Source organism: Danio rerio, chromosome 7 (assembly GCF_052040795.2).
Source record: "Danio rerio strain M-AB ecotype USA chromosome 7, GRCz13ab, whole genome shotgun sequence".
NCBI lineage: Eukaryota > Metazoa > Chordata > Actinopteri > Cypriniformes > Danionidae > Danio > Danio rerio.
The window spans coordinates 28585803-28607943 of NC_141027.1; the positions used below are offsets into that span (position 1 = coordinate 28585803).

The 22141-nt window shown below is 36.6% G+C and overlaps 1 protein-coding gene across 18 annotated transcripts in view; it reads right to left on the reverse strand.

Annotated features, from left to right (window-relative positions):
- dennd2b (DENN domain containing 2B) overlaps window positions 1–22141 on the reverse strand; it is a 96156-nt gene that overhangs the window by 42023 nt on the left and 31992 nt on the right. For 8 of the 18 annotated variants that reach the window (XR_015494585.1, XR_015494586.1, XM_087258828.1 and 5 more), the window contains exons 2-4: window positions 15905–16000; window positions 10595–11845; window positions 7623–7747 (exon numbers count right to left, since the gene is read on the reverse strand). Coding sequence is in view for 16 of the 18 variants with exons in the window: in XM_087258828.1 (XP_087114954.1) it covers window positions 7623–7747; window positions 10595–11845; window positions 15905–15978 (1450 nt within the window). In the remaining 2 variants the exon portion in view is untranslated. Of the gene's footprint in view, window positions 1–7622; window positions 7748–10594; window positions 11846–12212; window positions 12484–13269; window positions 13311–15904; window positions 16004–22141 lie in introns of those variants that run through there. The other 10 variants (XM_087258829.1, XM_087258832.1, XM_087258830.1 and 7 more) reach the window with 4 other exon arrangements.

Consider the following 22141-nt stretch of genomic DNA (forward strand, 5'->3'; position numbering starts at 1 on the left):
AACGTGTCGAGGATGAATCTTCTTTTTGCTAACATGTTTTCTCATGCAAAAGGGTGGACTGCTTCTTCGTTAATCACCTCAGGATACAAATAAATGTGTGCTCTTATCTGTTAAGAAACTTTGGCAGGCTGATGGGACGCGATGACCTGAATTGAGGCCACAAGATGTTTTAATGTGGAGCCATGTATGAAAGAAGAACAAATAGCTGCTCTAGACTTATTCTTCTGCTAATAGTATAAATTAATTAGGTTATGCTTTGGGTCTGCAAGATTTTAATGTTTATATAGAAACTCTCTTATGCTCACCAAAAAAAAAAAAAAAAAGCTGTAAATAGAACTGAGACGCTAATAGTGCAGCCTTCTGTGTCTCATTATTCTCCAGAAATCCTTCTAATACTTTGACTTGGTGTTCGAGAAACATTACTGATTATTATCAATATTTATAATCTTATTATTGTTATCAAAACAGATGTGCAGCTAAACATGTTTGTGTAAATATTTATTTTAGTCTTTACAATTAAAAATAAGCAATAATGTGTTTTCCTTTATTAAAGCCTATTGATTCAAACTTTTTTTAACAATCTTTTTATTGAGATGTAAAAAAAAATATGACAACATAATATCAAAATCATATTTACATATTTGCTTTCAATTTAGAAGACATAAACAAAAATAATAGGGTAAAAACAAAAGGAAATATTAAAAAAAAGAAATAAAAAGGGAAGGGGGCACAGGTTGTTTAAATCAATAACAGATTATTTTAGAAAATACATTAGGAAGTAATTGTTGAAAATGCAAATCGTCTACGGAAGGCATGCGCCCTACCATCAATATGAAAATGGCTTGTTTAAATATTTAAAACTTTCTTAAAATAAATATTTAAAGTTAAATTAAATATTAGCAAATGTTGGCAAAAAAATTCAATGGACAAAAAACTGTGCTGCTCATATAAAATCTGGTTATTGCATCTGTTTCTGTCAGCAGCTGCTCAATATAATGAAAACCTATAATAAGAATTATTCTTTTTCTTGTCACCAATACCTGTCAACACATAATAACAAAACCAACAATCTCAATTCTGCCAATCTCTATATGATGTAATAGCAGTTGTGCAGATCCCCACACAAAACAGTGCCCTACTTTACTATTGTCTTCTTCTTGTAAGACATTGGCATATCACACACACTTGTTCTGTTTCCCTCCACTAGATACACAACATAGGCCTTATTACTAAAACATCCTTACTCGAATACCTTTCTTATCTGTGCAGTAATCATGCCAGTTTCAGTTAGAGACTTGAATATTTGCCTGCAATTTTTCTGTAATACACCTCCAGCTTCCTTTAAAAAAGCAATCAAATCTGTCCAATTCATGTTGCATCTTGTATTTGAAAACATTACCAACCATTTTGCAATATGCATTACACATTACCACTTTAGCAAGACAAAACACATGTCAACACTGTCAAAAGCACCCCTAAGTGAACCTGGCCATAACAATCAAAGACATTAAGTCTTTGAAAAAGCTTGGGAGAATGCAAAAAAGGCACTATACTATCAAAATAGCAACTAACTACAACAGCCTGACATCACGAAATGCACTGCTGAAATGTGCCCTAGTTCCATTAAGGCTGAGAGACACAATGACAGGCCAACAATTGCCCAGAGTGCTCTGTGAGGCTCCCAAACGAATCCGTGTAATGACAGCATGTTGTAGAAATGATACGCCTTCTTGACCACTCACGTACAAGAGGGTACTAATCAACTCCTCTACTTACAGGAGCTCCGCAAAACACACAGACGAAAGCAGAAAAAGCGGGCACCCCAAACCAAAACACATACTGTGCTCCTGTTTACACAATAGGATTTCAAAGGGAAGGACGTTCAGTGTTTTATGAGTGACCGAGCAGTAAGCTGTGTGCAGTACGCAGCCGTTTTATGGCCATTTTGCAGTCTCTGCCATGCAGTCATGTGAGATAAGGAATGGGCCTCAGATGAAATGGCTCTGTGATGTGTAGACAAGCAGAATACACTTTTTGTTTGGAAAAGATAAGAAAATGAAATGAGGGATGGGTAGTCTATTAAAAAAATATTTACACAACAATCTGACCATTAAGCCAGAAGTATTTGCTAAGGTATGAATGCAGTAGGTTTGACACAAATGAAGTCATTTTTATTTCATGTGTTTGGTGGTTCATTCCGCTGTGGTGTACCCTGATAAACCAGGGACAAAGCCAAAGGAAAGTGAGGATGTTGCATTTTGGGTGGAAATGAAAATCAGGTTGACATCAGAATCCAAGTCAGATCGACGTCAGACAGACATTGGATTTTGGTCACTTTCCAACGTAACATTAAAACAACCCAATATAAACACCTTATGGTGTTACAGCATGACGTTGTGCGGACATTACCACTATGATATCTATCAGACATGTTGGTTGCCATAACCAACGAATCAATGTCAGTATTTGAGGTCAATATGATGTTGGTTTAACGTTGGATTTTGGTCACTTTCCAACACAACCTAAATCAACAAAATGTCAATGTCATTTCATGTCATAATTAGATGTCAAAGTAGCGTTGTCCTAAGACACTGGCTAGACAAAGAATTTTGGTCACTTTCCAACACAACCTAAAACCTACCGAATATCAACATTTGACGTCGTAATTGGTCATCAAAATAACATTGTTCTTAAGAAGCTGGCTAGACATTGAATTTTGGTCACCCGAGATTACGACCTAAATCTAACCTAATGTGAGTTTAAGATGTTTGCTCGAAATTGGATTTTGGTCCCTTTCCAACACAACCTAAAAACAACCAAGTATCAACATCATTGGACATCTTAATTGAATGTCAAAATAACATTGCCCTTAGACACTGGCTAGACATTGAATATTGGTCACCCGACATCACAACCTAAATCTAACCTAATCTAACCGACCTTTTGTGCCTGCTGGGATGGTTTTAATTCCTATACTTTAAGAAATCATTTTGAATCAATCCACAGATTTCTTTTACAAAATTCTGCATAGAAATAGTTTAAAAATGGCACAGAACCCATGTTGCCAAATTGAAATAATCTAATGTGATACATGTTTTTATTACGATTATAATGTATGTGCAAATGCGTTGAAGTGGTTTTTAAATTATGTCAGATTATTTTGTAGACAGGGATTCAATAACGTCTGTATGGATTCAATAACCTACATGCATATCATTACGAAAAAACCAAAAAACATTACCACACAGGCGGAGGAGGTTCACGATATCAAGCGACCGCTAGACATGTTGACAGAGGAAGTTTCTGTTGTTAGACCACAGCAGAAGAGGCTACAAAACATCGAAAAAGATAAGCGGATTCTGCTACTAGAAAATCGGGTGGCTGATCTGAAGCAATTCACCAGGATGAATAAAGTCGTGGTCACCGGATTAAAAATCAAACCCCGCTCGTATGCGCGAGCGGTGACAATGCAGGACAGACCAGAGGTTGACCAGTGGGATGCTACATCGGTGAAACAACACCTGACGGCATTCCTTCACTAAAAGGGGATTGAGTTGAATAGGGATACCGTAGAGGCTTGCCACCCTCTCTTACAGAGGAGAAAATTGGACAAACCAGCTATAATCATTCATTTCACAAATCTGAGATGCAAATTAGAACTGCTCAAGCAGGGCAGACGATTGAAAGGTACCAATAAAAAACCAGACCACTGTTTTAGAGCCTAAAAATACAACAACTGACAGCAAAACACAACAAAACATGCCATAATAAAGGCATTTTCAATACATAATTCTTGAAAAGCAAGAGCACAGATGATGGGCAAGGTTTTTGCACGCATATGTCAAACCCCTGAGATTTAAAAAAAAAAAGGTTTTAAGTTTGATGCTTCGAGTATGTCAGAGCTACACATTACGGCAAAATTTATGCAAAGGCACCAATAACAATTTAATATCGTTGAATACTCTGATCAGCCTGTGCGCTATTGCCACATTTGGTGTTTGGTGTATTATTTTCCAGATTATTCACTAAATAGCGCTCTGAGATCAGGTGAGAATTACAACCACAAATGTCTCAGTGATTTAAACTTGTTTAAAGCCAAATAAATCAGAGCTGTCATTCTCATAAGCACTGTTCCATAAAAAAAGTGCAGAAACATTGTGAAACTGTGATCCAGTTTGAAGGCATTTCAGTACACCTGTCAAACACATTAACCATGGTTTAGTGACCTAAGTATTGCGCCAGAAATGTGTTATTTCATTTCAAATTGTAATAATGTATTAAATGCACAAAAGGTGTAATGAAATAAATAACTACAGTGTTTTTGATTATATCAGCTGCGCGTTACTTTTACAATGACAGTGAGGTGTTATGATTTTCAAATGTATAAAATAACACGCTACTAAAATATTTTAAGAATGGTATGGAACTGTTTTTATTTTTGCTAATGAATTGGAACGTACATCAACACAAGCTCCAGAAAGTTTCTCTCACCTCGTACTTTAAAAAACAAGACTTGCAATGTAAAGTGCAGCATTACAATGCTGTTACAAGTACAGCATTATCAGGTGTTGGTGCCACAATCTTCTCAAACATTAGTCTGGAGCCCCCTTGTGAACGTGTAAAAAAAAATAAGGGTTAGTTTGGCCTTTATGGCCACTTATAAGACCCTCGGTAAGGGCTGAAGGAAGGAGGCCTTTGTTAGAAACTGTATATCATTGTGACATGAATAGGTTCCCCTACAAGCAATTTACCTCATAGCAAATGTAATATGACCCGGCCATCTGGAGATATTTGGCCAATCCATTATCACTCTACTAATGTGCATTGCATATGGGGGGGATATGTCAGACATGCCACCAGGCGAGACAGGCTCTGAGCCAAAATGCAATGTAGGTTCAACCTGTCACAGACTAACATATGTATATCATAAATAATGTTTATGTTTTTAAAAACTAACATTTTATTAGCAAACAGGGTTGAAACCATGGGTTGTTTGGTGACTTGTTCTAGTACTTTTGGAGACTACCCTTAGATGCTTCTGTCAGACTCCACCAATACTAAACTAAATGGACGTGGCATAGAAGCCACATATATTTCTCTGGAACTAATCAGTATTCACAAAAATGTATAACCCCAATGCATGATCCCACACCCAAGGTGTTCACTGGAACAATGGAACCTTTGTCGGGAGGAAAAGGCTGATAGTCACCCACTTTCCCAACCGCTAGAGACTCATGCGCCGCCTGGACCCAGCGGTCATCATCATTTCTAGAACAACACACAGTGAAGCCTGTATTCTTGGCTTCAGAGCAGATGTAACAACGTATAAACTTCAAGCCAACCAGACCACAAACTCCTTCTGCTCTTTTGCCAACTGGGCACTTACTCAGCCAGACTTCTTTACAGCACCTGATGCCCCAGCCTCATCAGCAATAGCAAGACACAGATTTATAGTCTGGCCACAGGGCAAGACCCGTGAACACTGTAACAATGTCAAGCACCCCAGGGTCTGAGCATTAGTGCATACAGACTATTTCCTGCCAGGAAGGAATTTAGCACATAAAATTAGCCAGCGCCACATGCCAGTGCTTCATCACCTTCAGTAGACAAAAAGAGGATTTAACCAGGGCTTGTGTAAAATACAAAGTTCTGTCATGAAACTCTATGCGTGCGGAGGCTGCTAGGTCACACCAATAAGCCAATGAGCTTGCTACTCAACAATTTAAATGCCTTGTTTACGTTAAGAATATGCAGGACATTTCAAAGACCCTCCACCACCCCAGCTCCTGTGTTTAGATCTGCCATCATGTATATAATATAATATTTGCAGCAATAGTATGTTACATTCTCAGACTCATATACTACCCGCTTAGAATGTTATCACTTGGTTGAATAGGTGTTATCAGTGGTTATCAGCTAATAGATATGGGTCAGTTGGGGCCTTCTGCACCTACTGGTAGGCTCAGAAGGCTGTTATCATCCATACACATGGTTAATTAGCTATACTAATAGAGAAGACTCCAGATTCAGATCTGTTTTTACATTAATGTGTTGGTTGGGTTTAGGGTTGGGGTTGAGGTAGATGTCAATAAATTACAGTTAATGGGATATTCAATAAATATTATAAATAATTATCCTGGTTAAATAGCTATACTAAAAGAGAAGACTCTAGATCCATATCTGTTTTACATTACTATTTCGGTTGGGTTTAGTTTTGGGGGTAGGGGTAGACATTAATAAAATACAATTAATATTAAATTTATATATAAATAATAAATAATAAAAATAATTCTCGTTAACTTCCAGCCGCAGCAGTATGTGATCTATAGCTAATTAACCATGTGGATGGATGATAACAGCATTCTGAGCCTACCAGTAGGCCCATATCTATCCGCTGATAACCACTGCTAACGCCTATTCAATGATAACATTCAAATCAGCTGCATTTACTAGCAGTAGCAAGTCTGGGTACTTGATCAACCATAATAATCAAAGCAGCAGCAGAAAACACAAGACCAAACACATCAACGTTGATACACAGTTGATTTTATTTTCTTTTTTAAATATTTCCTGAAAGATGTTTAACAGAGCAAGGAAATTTTCACAGTATGTCTGATAATATTTTTTCTTCTGGAGTAAGTCTTATTTGTTTTATTTCAGCTAGAATAGAAGCAGTTTTCAATTTATTAAAAACCATTTCAATGTATATAGTATTAGCCCCTTTAAGCTATATTATTTTTCGATATACAGAAAAAACATCATTATACAATAACTTGCCTAATTACCCTAACCTACCTAGTTTACCTAATTACCCTAGTTAACTCTTTAATTGTGACTTTAAGCTGTATAGAAGTGTCTTAAAAAATATCTAGTCAAATTTTATTTACTGTCATCATGGCAAAGATAAAATAAATCAGTTATTAGAGATAAGTTATTAGAACTATTATGTTTAGAATTGTGTTACAAAAAAATCTTCTCTCAGTTAAACAGAAATTGGGGGGAAATAACGGGGGCTAATAATTCTGACTTCAACTGTACATATTTATTACCATACTAAATCTCTAAAAAAAAAAAAAAAAAAAAGCTGTCATGACAGAATTGTATTTATTGTCAGCAGACAACAAATAGTATTAAAAAATATGTTTTTTACATTTTATTTGAGACATTCATAGAAAATCACATTTTATTTATTTATAGATTTTCTAAAATAAAATTACAAAACAAGAAGACCTACAATAATTTCTATATCACAATATCCGATAAAATGTGTAATAAAAAGATAATATGTTAATTACTATAATAGACAAATATATAAGCTGTACAAAATATTAAAATATGAATATATATAGTTTTTTAAAAATTGTAAATATAAAAAAATGTAATTATCAATTTAAAAATGACAAAAATAAAAATGTTATGTACTATATAATATTATACTTGCTTAAATGCTTCATTATAAACAGTGAAAGTATATCAAATTTAAAACTAATTTGTTCTTTAAAAAAATTTCAACACCATTAATAAAATAAAATTATTTTTTTCAAAATCCCTAAATCATTTTAATATTCATCTGCTACATATTTAGATACAATCAAAAGAAAGCAACTGTTATCTGGTCTTACCCACTATGTCCTCATAGGCGTTTTCCTCTAGCGTGCTCTTGGAGCTGGGCCGACTGTGGTTTACTGTGCCATTTTCTGTGGGTGAGGAAGGCAGACTGACAGCATCTTCTGACTCACATGACTCTCTACAAACAAACAGAGATAAAGTCAAAACACAGCTTTTGGACATCACTCTTCTGAACAAGTGACGAGCAGTTCTGTTTTGCTCAAGGCAAAACCTTTCAATTGAATGATCACAATCAGGCCAGACCACCAGAGAAGATGAAAGATGAATCACTTATGAAGGTCTTTAATACATCCAGTCACCTAACAGTCCTACCATAATGTAATGGTGCTTTTCCACTGCAAGGTACAGCTAAGTACAGCTCACTTGCTGGTGTGTTTCCACTGTGTACAGTAGAGATACCCAAACTAGGGCCCGTGGGCAAAAGTTCCATCCCATCCCTTTTGAGAAGAGTGATGAGTATGATGGGGATGGTATCGATATTGTCCATTCAAATTAAATGTAACCATTTGTTTGTTTGTTTTATTGTTAAAAGCTAAATGAAATTAAACGTTTTTATTAAATGGTGTAAATTTAGCTAATTTTGTTTAAATGTACATACTGTCACCCGACAATGCAGAGACTTTGTTGAGCAAATCAAGTCAATGGCAGGTTATGCTTGACTAGTGTATTCAGCATTGAACTTCACAGTGCTATAAATGTGATTCATTATTAATCTGGAGTCGCCACAGTGGAATGACCCGCCAACTTATCCAGCATTTGTTTTACGCAGCGGATGCCCTTCCAGCCGCAACCTATCACTGGAAAACCCAAACACACTCATTCGCACAAATACATACAATATGGACTATTTGGCTTACCCAAATTACCTGTACCGCATGTCTTTGGACTTGTAGGGGAAACCGAGCTCCCGGAGGAATTTGTTTATAGTTTATGTTTTTATTGCCATTTGTTGCCAATTGAAAAAAGTTATACAGCATTAGTTAATATTATTCAATGTGATATTTTCTATTTATTTTTAAATATTCTGAAATGAATTAGGAAATTACCCACCTTTAATGTAATATAGTTTGGTATATTTACCTTCAACCTATGGCTATCTATTATATTTGGTTTTTGGTCCTTCATACGAAAAGGTTTGGGCACCCCTGGTGTAGAGTAATTTGCACTAGGTACTTTATTAGTTGTCCGAAATCGCCTACTATTCAAGGAGTTAGATGATCGTTAGAAAAGTACATTTTATATAGTATGAACTTGAGTAGTATGAATGGAATTTGGATGTACTACATCCTCTATTTGTCATTATCACAAGGCCTACCTGCGTCGTCGCAATTGTGACGCTTAACTCTCATTCACATATTCTAGTATGTGGCATCAGAATGCATGGGGTTCTTTACATTAAAATGAATGTCATACTTCATATCAGGACATTTATCTTTTTAATATCTAATTACAGCTTCTAAGTGACCTTAAAAATGTTTTATGCCTGTCTGCTTTACTATGCCATTGTATAAACAATACATGATCAGTGGCATTAAGTTATATTAGTATGGCAGTAATAACACATTTTTTTATTGTAATAGGCATACAAACAACACAAGTAGTTCTCACCTCTGACAGGAAGGTAATGTCTTTCTTTTTGTTTAGTTGTGTTTGCATGTACAAATATAACCAAAAAACATGGTTGTAAATCTTAGAAGAAGGTTGAAACCCTAAATTGGCACTTTAACATGACACAATCCAAATGCTTGCCTATATTTTCTAAATGGTTGTCTCTGTACCAGCCACAGGAATGTCAAACATGGGCTCAAGTGCTCAACGGCAGAAATGCTCCAGCGCATGAGGTTCTCCATCACAAGAAACTGGCAGCCCTCCATAACCAGTAACTGGTCTAAACAATACATATGCCAAAGATCATTCCAAAGGCCATGAGGAATATGAGCTATAAACAACATGAGGGCCCTCAGAAGAAAAAAACAGGACCAAGAAGCAGTTTTATATCAACTTAAAGAGAAGATGAAGCAACGTTTCTAAGGTCTTTGAACTTCCAAAACATTTCACTTTCTGTATTCTTTCATCTCACGGCTGAGTGTCTAAAAATAAACTCAAATATGTTTTATGGTACAGCTGAAACTATTGCTGCTGATGCTATTTTTGGACTTCTGATCTAAATTTAGGTCAGAAATTATTAATAAACATTGCCTGTTTCAACAGTGTCAGGTCCAATCTCAATATGATATAAAAAGATACTGCGTCATATATAGAACCAGGCTGTGAAATTGTTTAACATTTGACAAAGCAACAAATTCACCTAATATGGTAAAATTATGAAACTCTGAAAAAAACAAAACTAGCATCTCCATGTTGATCTCTGCTTGCCGTCAAATGCCTGACAGGAAATTTCATTTTGCTTACTTGATTTGTAACATAAGAATCTGTGAAACTGTAGAGGCCAATTCACTGTGAGAGACTATGCAGTCAGAAACAAAAGCCAATAATTCAAAGTCTAGAGCTATATCAACAAAACAAATGCTTGGCCTGTGGTCCTTGTTCTATTCAACATTCTTGAGACAAGCTTTATACACTTTGTTATCCAAGAAAAATAAATGATCTCTTGTTCGTGGGGAAACCGACTAAGTGGAGTAAACAAATACGTTGTTTCTCAGTCATTTTTGCCACAGCTGACATGTTTTTTTCTCTTTCAGCAAAAAATAGGTCTGTCTAGTTTTTAGTTTGAATTAAGATAGATTGAGTTCATTATCCTTAACATTAATGTAAAATGTCTCCCTTGAGCATATTTGAATACAGAGCAAGTCATGATCTATTAACATTGTTACCTTGAGCAAATCACTTGACTTGTTTACCTGCTACATGATTGAATGCTTCTTTCTTTGGATTAATTTACCAATCAAACCACTATTACCAGGACTGCCAATCACACAATGTGAAAAAGAGTCATGTTTCTCACCTGTCTTGAGTCTTCTTAAGCTTACTTTCATCAGTCTTGGAATTCGTCACTATAGCAGGTGCTGGAGTGGAAGGAAGTGGAGGTGGAGATTCAGTTGAGGGAGGTAGTCCATTACCAGGCAGCAAGCTTTTGTGATTCCGGTTCGCATCATACTCAAACGTTCGTTTGGGTTTGGGCAAAGGGTTCACTGTAATTCCAGGAGAGTCCTGTGCAGAAGGGAGTTCTGGGCTCTCTGACCTGGTAGAGCTGATGCTGAATCTTTGCTTGAGCTTGAACAGTCTGTCAGACCCAGGAGAAACATCAGGTTCAGTTGCCACAGAGCAGATGCTACTCCGCTTGCTGCCACAAGTGCTATCCAAGTCCTCTGTCCCACTGATGGTAAAAGACTTCTGTCTTGACTTGTCAAGGCCATAGCAATTGCTAAGATACTGTGGTGGGGATGAAGTAGGACTTTCCTTCAAGGCTTGTTCAATTTTTTGAATGCGGCTGAGCACGGCTGAGGTCTCCTTGCGTGCCGAGAATGTGCGGAGGAAAATCCCTGAGGACTCTGTCTTTGAAGGCCTCTTCTGGAACCTTATAGGAGCTTCACGATCTGATGTGTGCTCATCTTCCTCAGTCTCGGGGTAGGAGCACTCAGAAAATGCCGTGCTCATCCTCCTGACCCCTTTAAAGTCAAAGGTCGTCTCACTGCAGGGTGAGGACAGCAGGCTTGGGCAACCCTCGCTCCCACCTCCAGGCCTCTTCTCAAGGCAAAGGCTCATCCTAGACAAAGCCTCCTTCCGACCCTCCCATTGCGAGATCTTTTTGCGTATGGCGATTGATGAGGTGCACGTCCCTGTATGACTGAGTGAGAATGTGCGCTTGTGCCCAAGCTTAGAAGGTCCTACTGAAGTAGTACTTAAGCTGAGCAGTCCAGTATTCAATCCATCCCCAATAGGGGGGGTCTGTTGTAGCTGATTCTCCTTCTGATCCTGCCTATCACCACTTGGTGGCTTATGGATGGTGAGCCTCTTGTCCAGACAGCTAATGCTCCTAGATTTTGTGAGCCTGCTTTGACATTCAAAGTCAGTGGAGAGCGAGGCGCCACTTCTCAAGCTGGCAGTCTTACAGCTCCAGTTCTTTTGAGTCCAGAGTTTAGCATCAGCTTTACCGTACTTTCCTTGCTGACTGGTATCCTCGCTGCCACTGAGGTAAGAGGAAACTGGCTCTTTTCCAGTAGTAAGAATTGGTGGTGGGGACACAGATTGACACCTAAAAAACAAAGTAAACGAGCAAAGTGTAAGAAACCCTTGTGCTTGATACAGCAAAATATCATTTGTCTCATAATGTTACTGTGAATAAGACACTAATCAAAAAAGATTACTACAAAAGGGGTTCAAATAAGGACAAGTCAATATGACAAGCAACAACATACTACTAGTAATGCAACAAGCTTTTAGATATAAAGCAAAGATCAGTTCATGTATGAAAGATATGGGAAAGAACAACAGCAATCGGAAACAAATGTGGCAGCATAAGAACCAACCACATCAAGCCAGCACAAATAGAATAAATTAAATAATCCATAGATTGTTCCACATATATTGATCAGCCCCCCGCTCCTCCTCAATGAAATCACCCTTAATAACTGTCAGCTTTTTCTCTTAGCCCTGTGTCCTCTGTAGCAACTCTTTCTTTCTGCCTACATGTCACCTTCAGCCTGCTCATCATGACCAAGCCCACCATTCACTTAGCAAACAGACGCTGCTCACTGCTGAGCAATGAGATTAAAGACTCTTCTGACCTCATTTCAGTCTTCTCAGACACTTTCTCTTGCGCCTCTAAATGAAATGTTACTCATGAGGTTCCAAGAACTCGACTTAGCCCACACCTCAGTGAAACTGAGGTAGGCGGATCTGATGTCACAGCAGTGGTTAGAATAACAAGTGCAAGCTGGGAAGAGGCCAAGAGTATGATCCAGGGTGCAGGTTGGGACAGATCAACTAAAAACCTCATCATAACGCTCTTCCCAAGAAAAAGCGAAGAGAACTACCATGCTATTTGTCGCCTTGCAGGTCTTGCAGTCAGCAGCACCCTCACATTCACAAAAGCACCATATTAAAAGTAGAACAATTATATTGGTTATCTGAATTTAACATTTTCCCAGGTTCACTCAAAACAAGCAATTAACCATAATGGCATCATCAGAAATAGCTATAAAGGACATTACAATCTAAAACTTACAACTACACTACAATCTATAATAAAGGAAGACATATTGAAAAGTAAGTGACTTATAAATATATGAAAGCAGATACATTTTTATTTATTTATTTATTTATTTATTCTGCAAGTATCCATTAAATTATGTAAAATGCTAATTGAGGAGAAAAATCTGAACAATATGATCACATGATGCTGAAGATTGGGGTAAATTCAGCTTTGCCATCACATTAATAAATAATATTTTATAATTATGCATTCAAATTAATATTACTTAAAATTTTTTTTTTTACTTAAGATTTAAAACATTATATTAATATATCCAAACTTTTAAAAAGTTTATATTATCACTTTGATTCATCTACACAAATAATATTATCGAATCCTTAATTTATTCATTCATTTTCACTAATTTTTTACCTAAATTCTTAAAGGTGCAGTAGGTGATTGCCAAAAACCAGTTAGCATAATACCTTTGAAACAGTTACACCCCTGCCGTCCAAAGCCAAGCCTCCTGAAATCAAGAACACACACACCATGACATGACTGCAGACAACCCACTAAATCATGTCATTCACCAGTTACAAATGTACTTAGTGGTTTTTCAGCGGCGTACAGGAATTACACTTATTAAGCCATACTTACATACTATGTCAGACTGAATATTTAAAGTAGCAGGGTAAACAATACAGGGAAAGCGTCACAGGCTGTCAATGTTCATAATGAACCAATGTAAATATATAAACAACTTCAGCTCTGTAAAGCAGGCAAGTGAAATACCACTATTTACTGATGTTTTGTTGTTAAACTAAATAAAAATCTACACTATTACTGCTGTAAAAGGCCCTTATGAAACTGAAAATAGTCACATCAATATTTCGCCGGAAGACTTCAGTGGCTGAACAACACTTCTGTGCATATAACCCTTCATAACAACACAATCTACATAAGTTCTGCATGAATAAAATCCTTTCAAACCGAACAGAGGATTATTAAAAGTTTTGATTCTGCATTTGATTTTACCACTGTAAACCCATGTGTCTCATGTGCACATGAACGTGAGGCGCATCCACGCACTAATCACGGATCTGCGTGAACAAAGATGCGCAGATGCACAAATCTATATTTGTTGACGGAATTATGGGAAATGTCGGCCCGACTATATTTTATTGGATGAACATTTTTTGGTTTGATGATTGATCCCCTAATGAGAATATAAAAATAGACAGAAATGCATTTAGATTATTTGACTTTCAATCAGTACAACAAAAAATGTTTCTGAAGACAATGACCTACTACTGCACCTTTAACTAAATGTATAGTCGTGAAACTACTCAAAATCATGTACACAAAAGAACTGATCAGAAGGGAAATAAAGAAATAGGTACAGTACATCCTCTAAAGGCAGAGCTATAAGTCTCTTAACATAAAACAGTGACAGAATAATGTCATACATGAGTCAGACTAATATATCACATGTCAAAGTTTCAGCCTTTACAATAGATCCTTGACTTGTGAACAACGATCTAATCCTAGATAATCAAAGGAAAGGGATGAACAGATGCCAAATCTGTCAAAAGGAGACGGAGGATATTGTTTAGAAGGACAATCTTTGCAACGAGGGTGGTATTTATGGCACAATGAAACTTCTATAATCTTTGTTCACATGCTTTCTATAGACAAACACTGTATGTCTAAAAATACCTCTACAACTGCCTGGACCACCTCTCCACCAGAGCATGAATGATTGTTTCTATAACTGCACTATTAGGCTCATGCTAAATCCTTTTCACAAAAAGCAAACATAAGTTTGGAAATTCTTTCATTGAGTCCACCGTGAGTTTGCGTCTGTGGTCTGAGGAGGTTCTCTAAGAGGCCGGACAGGGCCAGTAAAAACAGGGCCAGCTCTGGGGAAGCCAGCTGGTCTGGCCACACATGGACCGAATAGGATGCCAGAGCTGGTTTGGCTCCTCCTGGGTCTTGAGGGCAATGTCAACCACAGGCCATTTCCTGTTTGAGAGCTGGGCCAGGATGGTGAAACTATGAGGTTCCAGGCACACACATCAAAAGAAATATGTCAAGCCCAGAGCCAGTGGGTTCTCCCCCACAAAAATGTGGATATTTCATCTATGATTGAGTTATTTTTTCAGCTATTATCTTTGCTATAAAAAGGCCATATACTCAGTGCAAGGCCTACCTACCGCCACCCTCATCTGACATAAATCTGCTTCTTCAGCATTCTCCTTTTTCTTGTGATTTACAGCAGAAGCCGTAATATCCATGTCTAGGAAAAGAGGCTAGCAAAAACTATGCCATCATTTTCCCCCCACACTGCTTCGCATAAATCACAATTTCCTTTGGTAAATATCTCTGACATCAGAGAGTGTTCGTAGGTAATTTTGAAAGTAACTCCTCTCTCTCTTCAAAGACTGCTCGTTCTTCACTTGGTCTGATAGCAAGGCTCCACAGTTAAGCAAAGGCCACAAATAGAACAAAGCCTCTTTTCTAATCAACTTCCTGGCTTTTTCTCATAACCAGGATGTTTACTTTAGCTTTGTATACAACCGTTTGGCCTATGAAGCACCGTTGAACTCAATTATCTGTTTCAACTGCTCCTCGATTATGGATAAAAGTTTTGTTATCAGATGCCTTTCAAATATTTACAAGATTTATCATCATTTTCTAAATATAAAACCTACAATATACAGAGATGTCAAATACAGCACATATTAATAAGAATGTTCATACTGTAATTATTACATTGCTTATTTCACCTACTGCTTCGTATGTCTAAGCACTATGAAGCTGATAGATTCTAACTGCCTCTTAATGTTCATCAGTTTAAAAAAAAGAATGTACTCTTTAACTGATTTAAGTGACTTTGTTCCTCTATGACCTGATAGTTAGACTTGTGATTTGGCCAATTCTTAGAAAGTTATCAGTATAGTTATCATTGTTGTGAAACAGCCTTTGGGAGTTGCATCAACTGGTGGTAACTTCATGTATTGTTTCTGCTTTACCACAGTGGTCACAACAGCTTCCTGTAAAACAAACTGAAATAGCACAAACAATGGATAAAGGCTGCTGACTCATCACTATGACTCTCACCTGTCTGAGTTTTCCTGTGAACCTTTAGCCGCTCCTGCTCTTGGTGCAGTTTTGGAGCTCTTGTTGGCAGTCATCTCCCTTTGACAGCCTCCTCACCTGCTTAAAAAAACATTTATTTTAATAATAAGAAGAAAAAATGTATCATGATCATTCAAGTAAGCAAGCTTTGATTCAACGTGGAAACAAAAACATCATGAGGCTAAACAGCTTCGTGGGAAAAGAAAGACATTGTCTTTACAACTGTGACAGTTAGCGCTTATCTTGATCAGCTAAATACAAAAGTATGTTATGGTAATGGAATAGGCATGTTAATGGAAAATCCAAACAGTAAATGAACACATGCACAATAGTGTTATTGTAAACATCCACTTTGCATTTTCCCGGTGCCATACATTTTTTTTAATTCTCATAAAAACTGATTTTTGAAAATCTAAGATTTTTATTTCTGAGCCTGTATATCTTTTCTCGGCCTCCAAATATAAACAGTTATTGGTTTCAGCCAAAATGTCCATTTTAGTGCATTCCTACATTTCTCATTGGTTCCCTAATAGGTTGGTCAGGTAGTAAGGCTGCACGATTAATTGAAAAAAAGATCACGATCTCGATATGACCCTATGCACAAACTTTATTCAGCTTTTCTAAGATTTAGCCAACTATATTTTCAAGTTGAGTAGAGAACCATAAAGGCAGTCGCACAAGTCTTCACATTGTTTTATATACATTGCTCAGCAACATGGACACCTCCAAATGGTGGTGAAAGTGTCACATACTGCATTTCTAAGGTATAATTCACTTAAAAATGTCAAGTCTGTCTTAATGTAATGACATATTCACGGCCGCGAAATCTCACATGAGCTGAACAAACACTGTTTGTTTACTACCGAGTGGACGTGTGCATGCCCGCCAATGATTTAGTGAACAGAACCTGCATAGACTGTGAATAACAGGTAATAAAGTGGTAAATAACATTCAGTTTGTTGGACAATTTTTAACAGATATTGCGATTTCAATTTGATTTGGGATTTCATTTTGTAGTCAAGCTTCAGCTCAATATTCTGCATCACAGCTTCTTACTGCTAAATTGCAGCGAGTGTTAGTTAATTGTGATGTTTTTTCATATGGTGTAACAGCTGCAAACAACTCTGAAATTGTACTTTGCTAGCAACTAGATTGAGACACTGACAAAACTTTTAGTTGACTTTTTAGCACAACACTCGTAATATAGCCACCTGTGGTGCTTTTTTAGGTTCTGGTTGTTGCATTTCCTTGTGCTGTGGGAACAATTCTGCGACAGCTCTTACAAATGACTTGTTTTTGTTTGGTGTCTGTGACTTTGAAACCAAAATATTCCCGTATTACAGTCTATTAATGTTTCTGAAGTGGCAGACGCCATCATCCCATTCGTCCGCACTTTCCTGTTTGTTTGTTTGCTTGTTTTATTGTGGCCTTTTATAGTTCGGTTGCACAATCCTGATCGGGCAGAACAAAAGTGTGCTCACTCAGTTGGCTAGTAAGACTGTCACACACAGACGGCAGTCAAGCATTTGCTCTGGGTGAGGGAACTTAAATAATACATATATATTTCATATTGCAGCCTCTTGCTGTATCAAGTGTTAGATCGCAATTGCAATTCGATTTCGATTAATCATACAGCCCTAATTTACATGTATGTTTTTTCTCTCAGAGTGATGGCAGCCATGACATGAGCGAACTCTGCAGTGAAGAGTGAAACCGAAAGCGTGCACATCCTTTTAATGATTATATCGCTTATCATTTGAGTCAGTGTTGTGCATGAAAATAAATGTTTACTGGGTCGGTACAACTACTCTAGCCAATATAACATTGAATATAATGCAGGAGAGAATGTGATACTGACAAATGTTTCATTTTACAAGAAAAAATGGTCTAATAATGTTGTCAATGACAGATTTCAAACATATGTCTCAAACACAATAATTTAACTTCAGAATTATGAATAGTTGCATTCTGATGTAATTACTATATTGTGAATTAACAACCAGGAAAAAATGTAAAGTCTGTTCAAGTCCACCATTCCAAGTCTATCCAAAATTTAGCATTTTAACCAACAGTAGAACTAAACATAGGCCTAATATTATTAGTGTTGTTTTACCTTAAGTTTGAAAAATAACAATAATAATAACTTGCTCATATTAACCTTTATTATTGACAGAATCATGAGAAAATCGTGATCTTGATTTAAAGCAAAAAAAAAAAATAATAATTGTGATTCTCATTTTAGCCAGAATCATGCAGCTCTATCAGGTAGCATTTTAGCTGTACATCTGGCCAATGAAAGCTTAAGTCCAGACTTTCTGTACACTCTCAGAAATAAAGGTGGATGTGCTGTCACTGGGGTGGTACCTTTTCAGAAGGTACACGTTTGTAAAGGGTCCATATTGGTACCTCAAAAGTATATATAATAGTACCTAAAATTTTAAGAGGAACAATTTTATACTTTTTAGGTACTAATATGTACTCTTGAGGTATTATTATAGACATTTTTGGGAACAAATTTGTATCTTTTGAAAAGGTACCACCCTTGTGAAAGCTAACGTACCTTTATTTCTGAGAGTGTAGATAGTCTTGCCACATGAGAATACCATTAGACATACAATCTCCCTATTAACAACATAAGATGTATTAAATGTAGCAGTATTTCAATTCAAAATGGAAACATAATCAGTGGTCAATCTAATAAACATATTGGTAAACAATTCTGTCTAGTAATTATGAGAAGAAAAAAAAGGTTTAGACGTGACACACAATATTTGATATAGTTGGCGGTCCACAAAATGAACTCTTGGATTAACCCCTGTCTGCATGGCAAATATTAAAAACACAACAAATATGGACCCTGATCTCTATGAAAGTCCCATCATCCTTGTTATGCAAACAAATCTCTGGCTCTCACAAAAACACACACACACACATTTGATATTGACAGCTCTTGCATGCCTTACGAAATGAGCGGATTTGTGGTTTTTGGTAGAGGTAATAAATCTTGTTTGATATATATGTAATAACAAATCACCACACAAATCTTTCACAAAAGGATTTTGAGTTTAAACCTATGGAAATGTTTCTTATATAGTATTAGAGTTGTTAACAGGCCATTGATTTTAATATATTTTTAGAACATTGCTATGCAGTTACTAGGAAGTTATGGTCAGTTGCTAACTGGTCCAAGTAAAAAAACACACTCAAGTCATCCACTGCTTTAACATTCAGAATTTTTGCACCTATTAACCACCAGATGAATAAACTAAACTAGGTTCCCCCCTAAAAAATGAGAAGCAAACATTGGCTTTAGTGTTTTTTGATATCTGACCCCCACGTTTGAGTAACAATAATAGTTCTTCCTGCCAAGCACCACTAATTATAGCAACATTAAATTGTGAATTGATTTCAACAATCCCAAAATGTGCCGTCAAATGAACAGCAGCACTAAGACCTGAAGGTAATTACAGAGCAGGTTTACATGGCCTGTTAGCAAAAGAGAGGTTCTTAAAAAATCTGTTTGTAGAATCAGAGAGTCATGCCAAATGCCTTAAGTCTATGAAGAAATGTTTGGAGTGTGTTTGTATGAACGTCTGTTTGAATAGAGTAGCCAAGATTAACAGAGCTGAGCGAGTCTCTTGGCTCATTAAATAGTGATTGCTTTTTCCCATGAACATTTGCACCTAAGGACTAAAAAAAGACCCGGCTTAACGACAGATATTAGTTTTACAAGCTGGGTCGGGGAGTTGTGGTTTGGGAGCTTTGGGCACATGGGAACTCACTCAGGTTGATTGTTGAGAAATAGGTGGCTGCTTTTTCATTTTGCCAGCTGAAGTAGTAAATCAGGTTTAAAAGGCCATGCTTTGCACAGCGAGTCCCTTGAATGATTTTCAAATTTATTTCTAGTTTAATATCCCAAAATCTATTGACAGAATATGAGGCTAAATACAATTCATGTTTAACTTACAAAAGTGATGACAGTGAAGAATTACAACAAAAATTCGATTAGTCCTTTAAAAAAAACATCTTGTAGTGAGGAAGTAAACGCCATATCAGAATCTTTCAGTTTTAGACCACAGTTTCAGTGGCTTTGCTGCCATGACAAGATTACCCTAAGACAAGTTTAACAATAAAATACATATGGTTCTATAAAAATGTATATTGTAGACTAAATTAGACTGTATTTTAAAGGTTCTGTAATTTTAAGTAGGGATGCACCGATACCATTTTTTGGAACCGATCCGATCCCGATACCAAAATTATTGACCGATACAGATCAGATACTGTGCCACTTTTTTAAAGCATAATACAGTTTCTATAGTTCTGATGATAAACTCAAATAATATATCTTATTTAGTAAAGATAACAGTCCTATAGGCCTACTGTATTTGACAAACAACACAATCTAACTAAGAACATGAACTAGTAAACCAATTGCTATAAACTAGGCTAAATTATTTGAGCATTCGTTATGACATTGATCTCTTGTGGTCCAGCTTATGTTTCCTTTTTTTAATTAAGATTTTTCTTTGAAATCTGTAATAGGCTACCACTATTGATCCTAATCGTTGGTAAAATAACCAGCCTTTTAACAAAGCCTGATATTTAATGCAGACTAAACTAAACTATCTGAAGCCAGTTTTACTTAATAAACTTTGCCTTTTCTGTTAATGACAATCCCTATCGCGGCCATCAGTCTCACTTTTATTAATTCAATCAAATACTTTGACCACGATAAGCCAGGCATTGCAAAATATTTGTAGCACTAAAGATTCCCATCGGAAGAATAAACTTGGTCGGAAAGATGAGAGAACAGAAATTTTCTAAATTTCCTCATTGTGAGGATAATTTTACACAACGTGTCTGCATGACCAGTGTGTGAATAAAAAGCAGATCTCCAGTATGTGCGGACACTTTCAAAACTTTGCAGCACAAATGGAAGAAATGAGTGCATTGGAGATCTGTCAAATGTATTATTGAGCCTTTTCGAATTTAACATTTTAGGTAGGCCTCATTTGTGTGTGAAGAGCAGGTAATAACCCTCTCTACTCCAGTGTTGCAGCACAATATAATTTAGAAACAGCAATGAACTCCTTGCTGCAGGTCAAAATGAACTCATTTATGGCAAAACTAAATGCATTTCTCCACAGATTGCTTATATTAACAGGAACAAATAGCCTTGGAGAAGTTTTTCGAGTTGTCACGAACGCGACAGAGTTTAAATTTTGAATGAGTAAAGAATGTTTGACAGACATGGTGGAGGGAAGCGCTGAACTCAACATGATTTTAACCACGTGAATATTCATCTGTACTTCACAGTAAAACATAGAACGGCTTCAGAATATTTGGCATTTAGTAGGCCTACATGACAACTTTCTAGTGCCTTATAATAGGCCACCTTCATGGCTTTTGTAGGCTTATAAATTACACAGAATATAGTCCACATGCCAGATTGGATTTGGATCAGTACCACCTGGCCAACGCCCGATCCAGCAAAAATATGCAGTATCGAACCAATATCTGTCCTAAGTATTGGGATCGGTGCATCCCTAATTTTAAGTTCTGTTCACCATTAGCAATATTTTATATGCAAACAAATGTACAAAACGACCCTTTGTGGGAACTGAGAGTATGATAGTAAGGTAATCTGGCCAATTCTAGCAAAAAACAAACCAATTAAGCATAAAGTTAGTAAATTAACCATTTATTAAAATCTGCTTGAATCAGACATGCAGTGTAATTCTTAGAATTTCAGTGGCCAAATTTTGGAGCATCATTATACTTATCATTGTGTGTGTGAAAGGGCCCTTAGGAAGAACATCACTAACTTAATATTAGCAACAAACAAATCTTCCAGTCAGAAGATTAGGATCAGAGGACTTCAAAAGTCGTGTAAGTGATCTTGTATCAGACTTGTAAAAGCTTGCTGGACGTTGCATATAAAGTGATTGTGTCTTTTGAGATGACTCGGATAAACTGATGTATTTAAGTAATGCATAAAAAGATGACACCATTTTCATTATTGGGTGAATTATCTTTTTGCTTTGATTTCTCCTTATGCTTTGAAATATGCATTTTAATGTGACGTAATCTTAACTAAAACAAAAAGACAGAGCGGGACATATAGTAGCCCCTCTCTTTAATTAAAAAAAAAAAAAACATCATATAGTGTTTAGTTTTTAATCACAGCTCTGCCAGTGAGAGTGGACAAGTCGGATA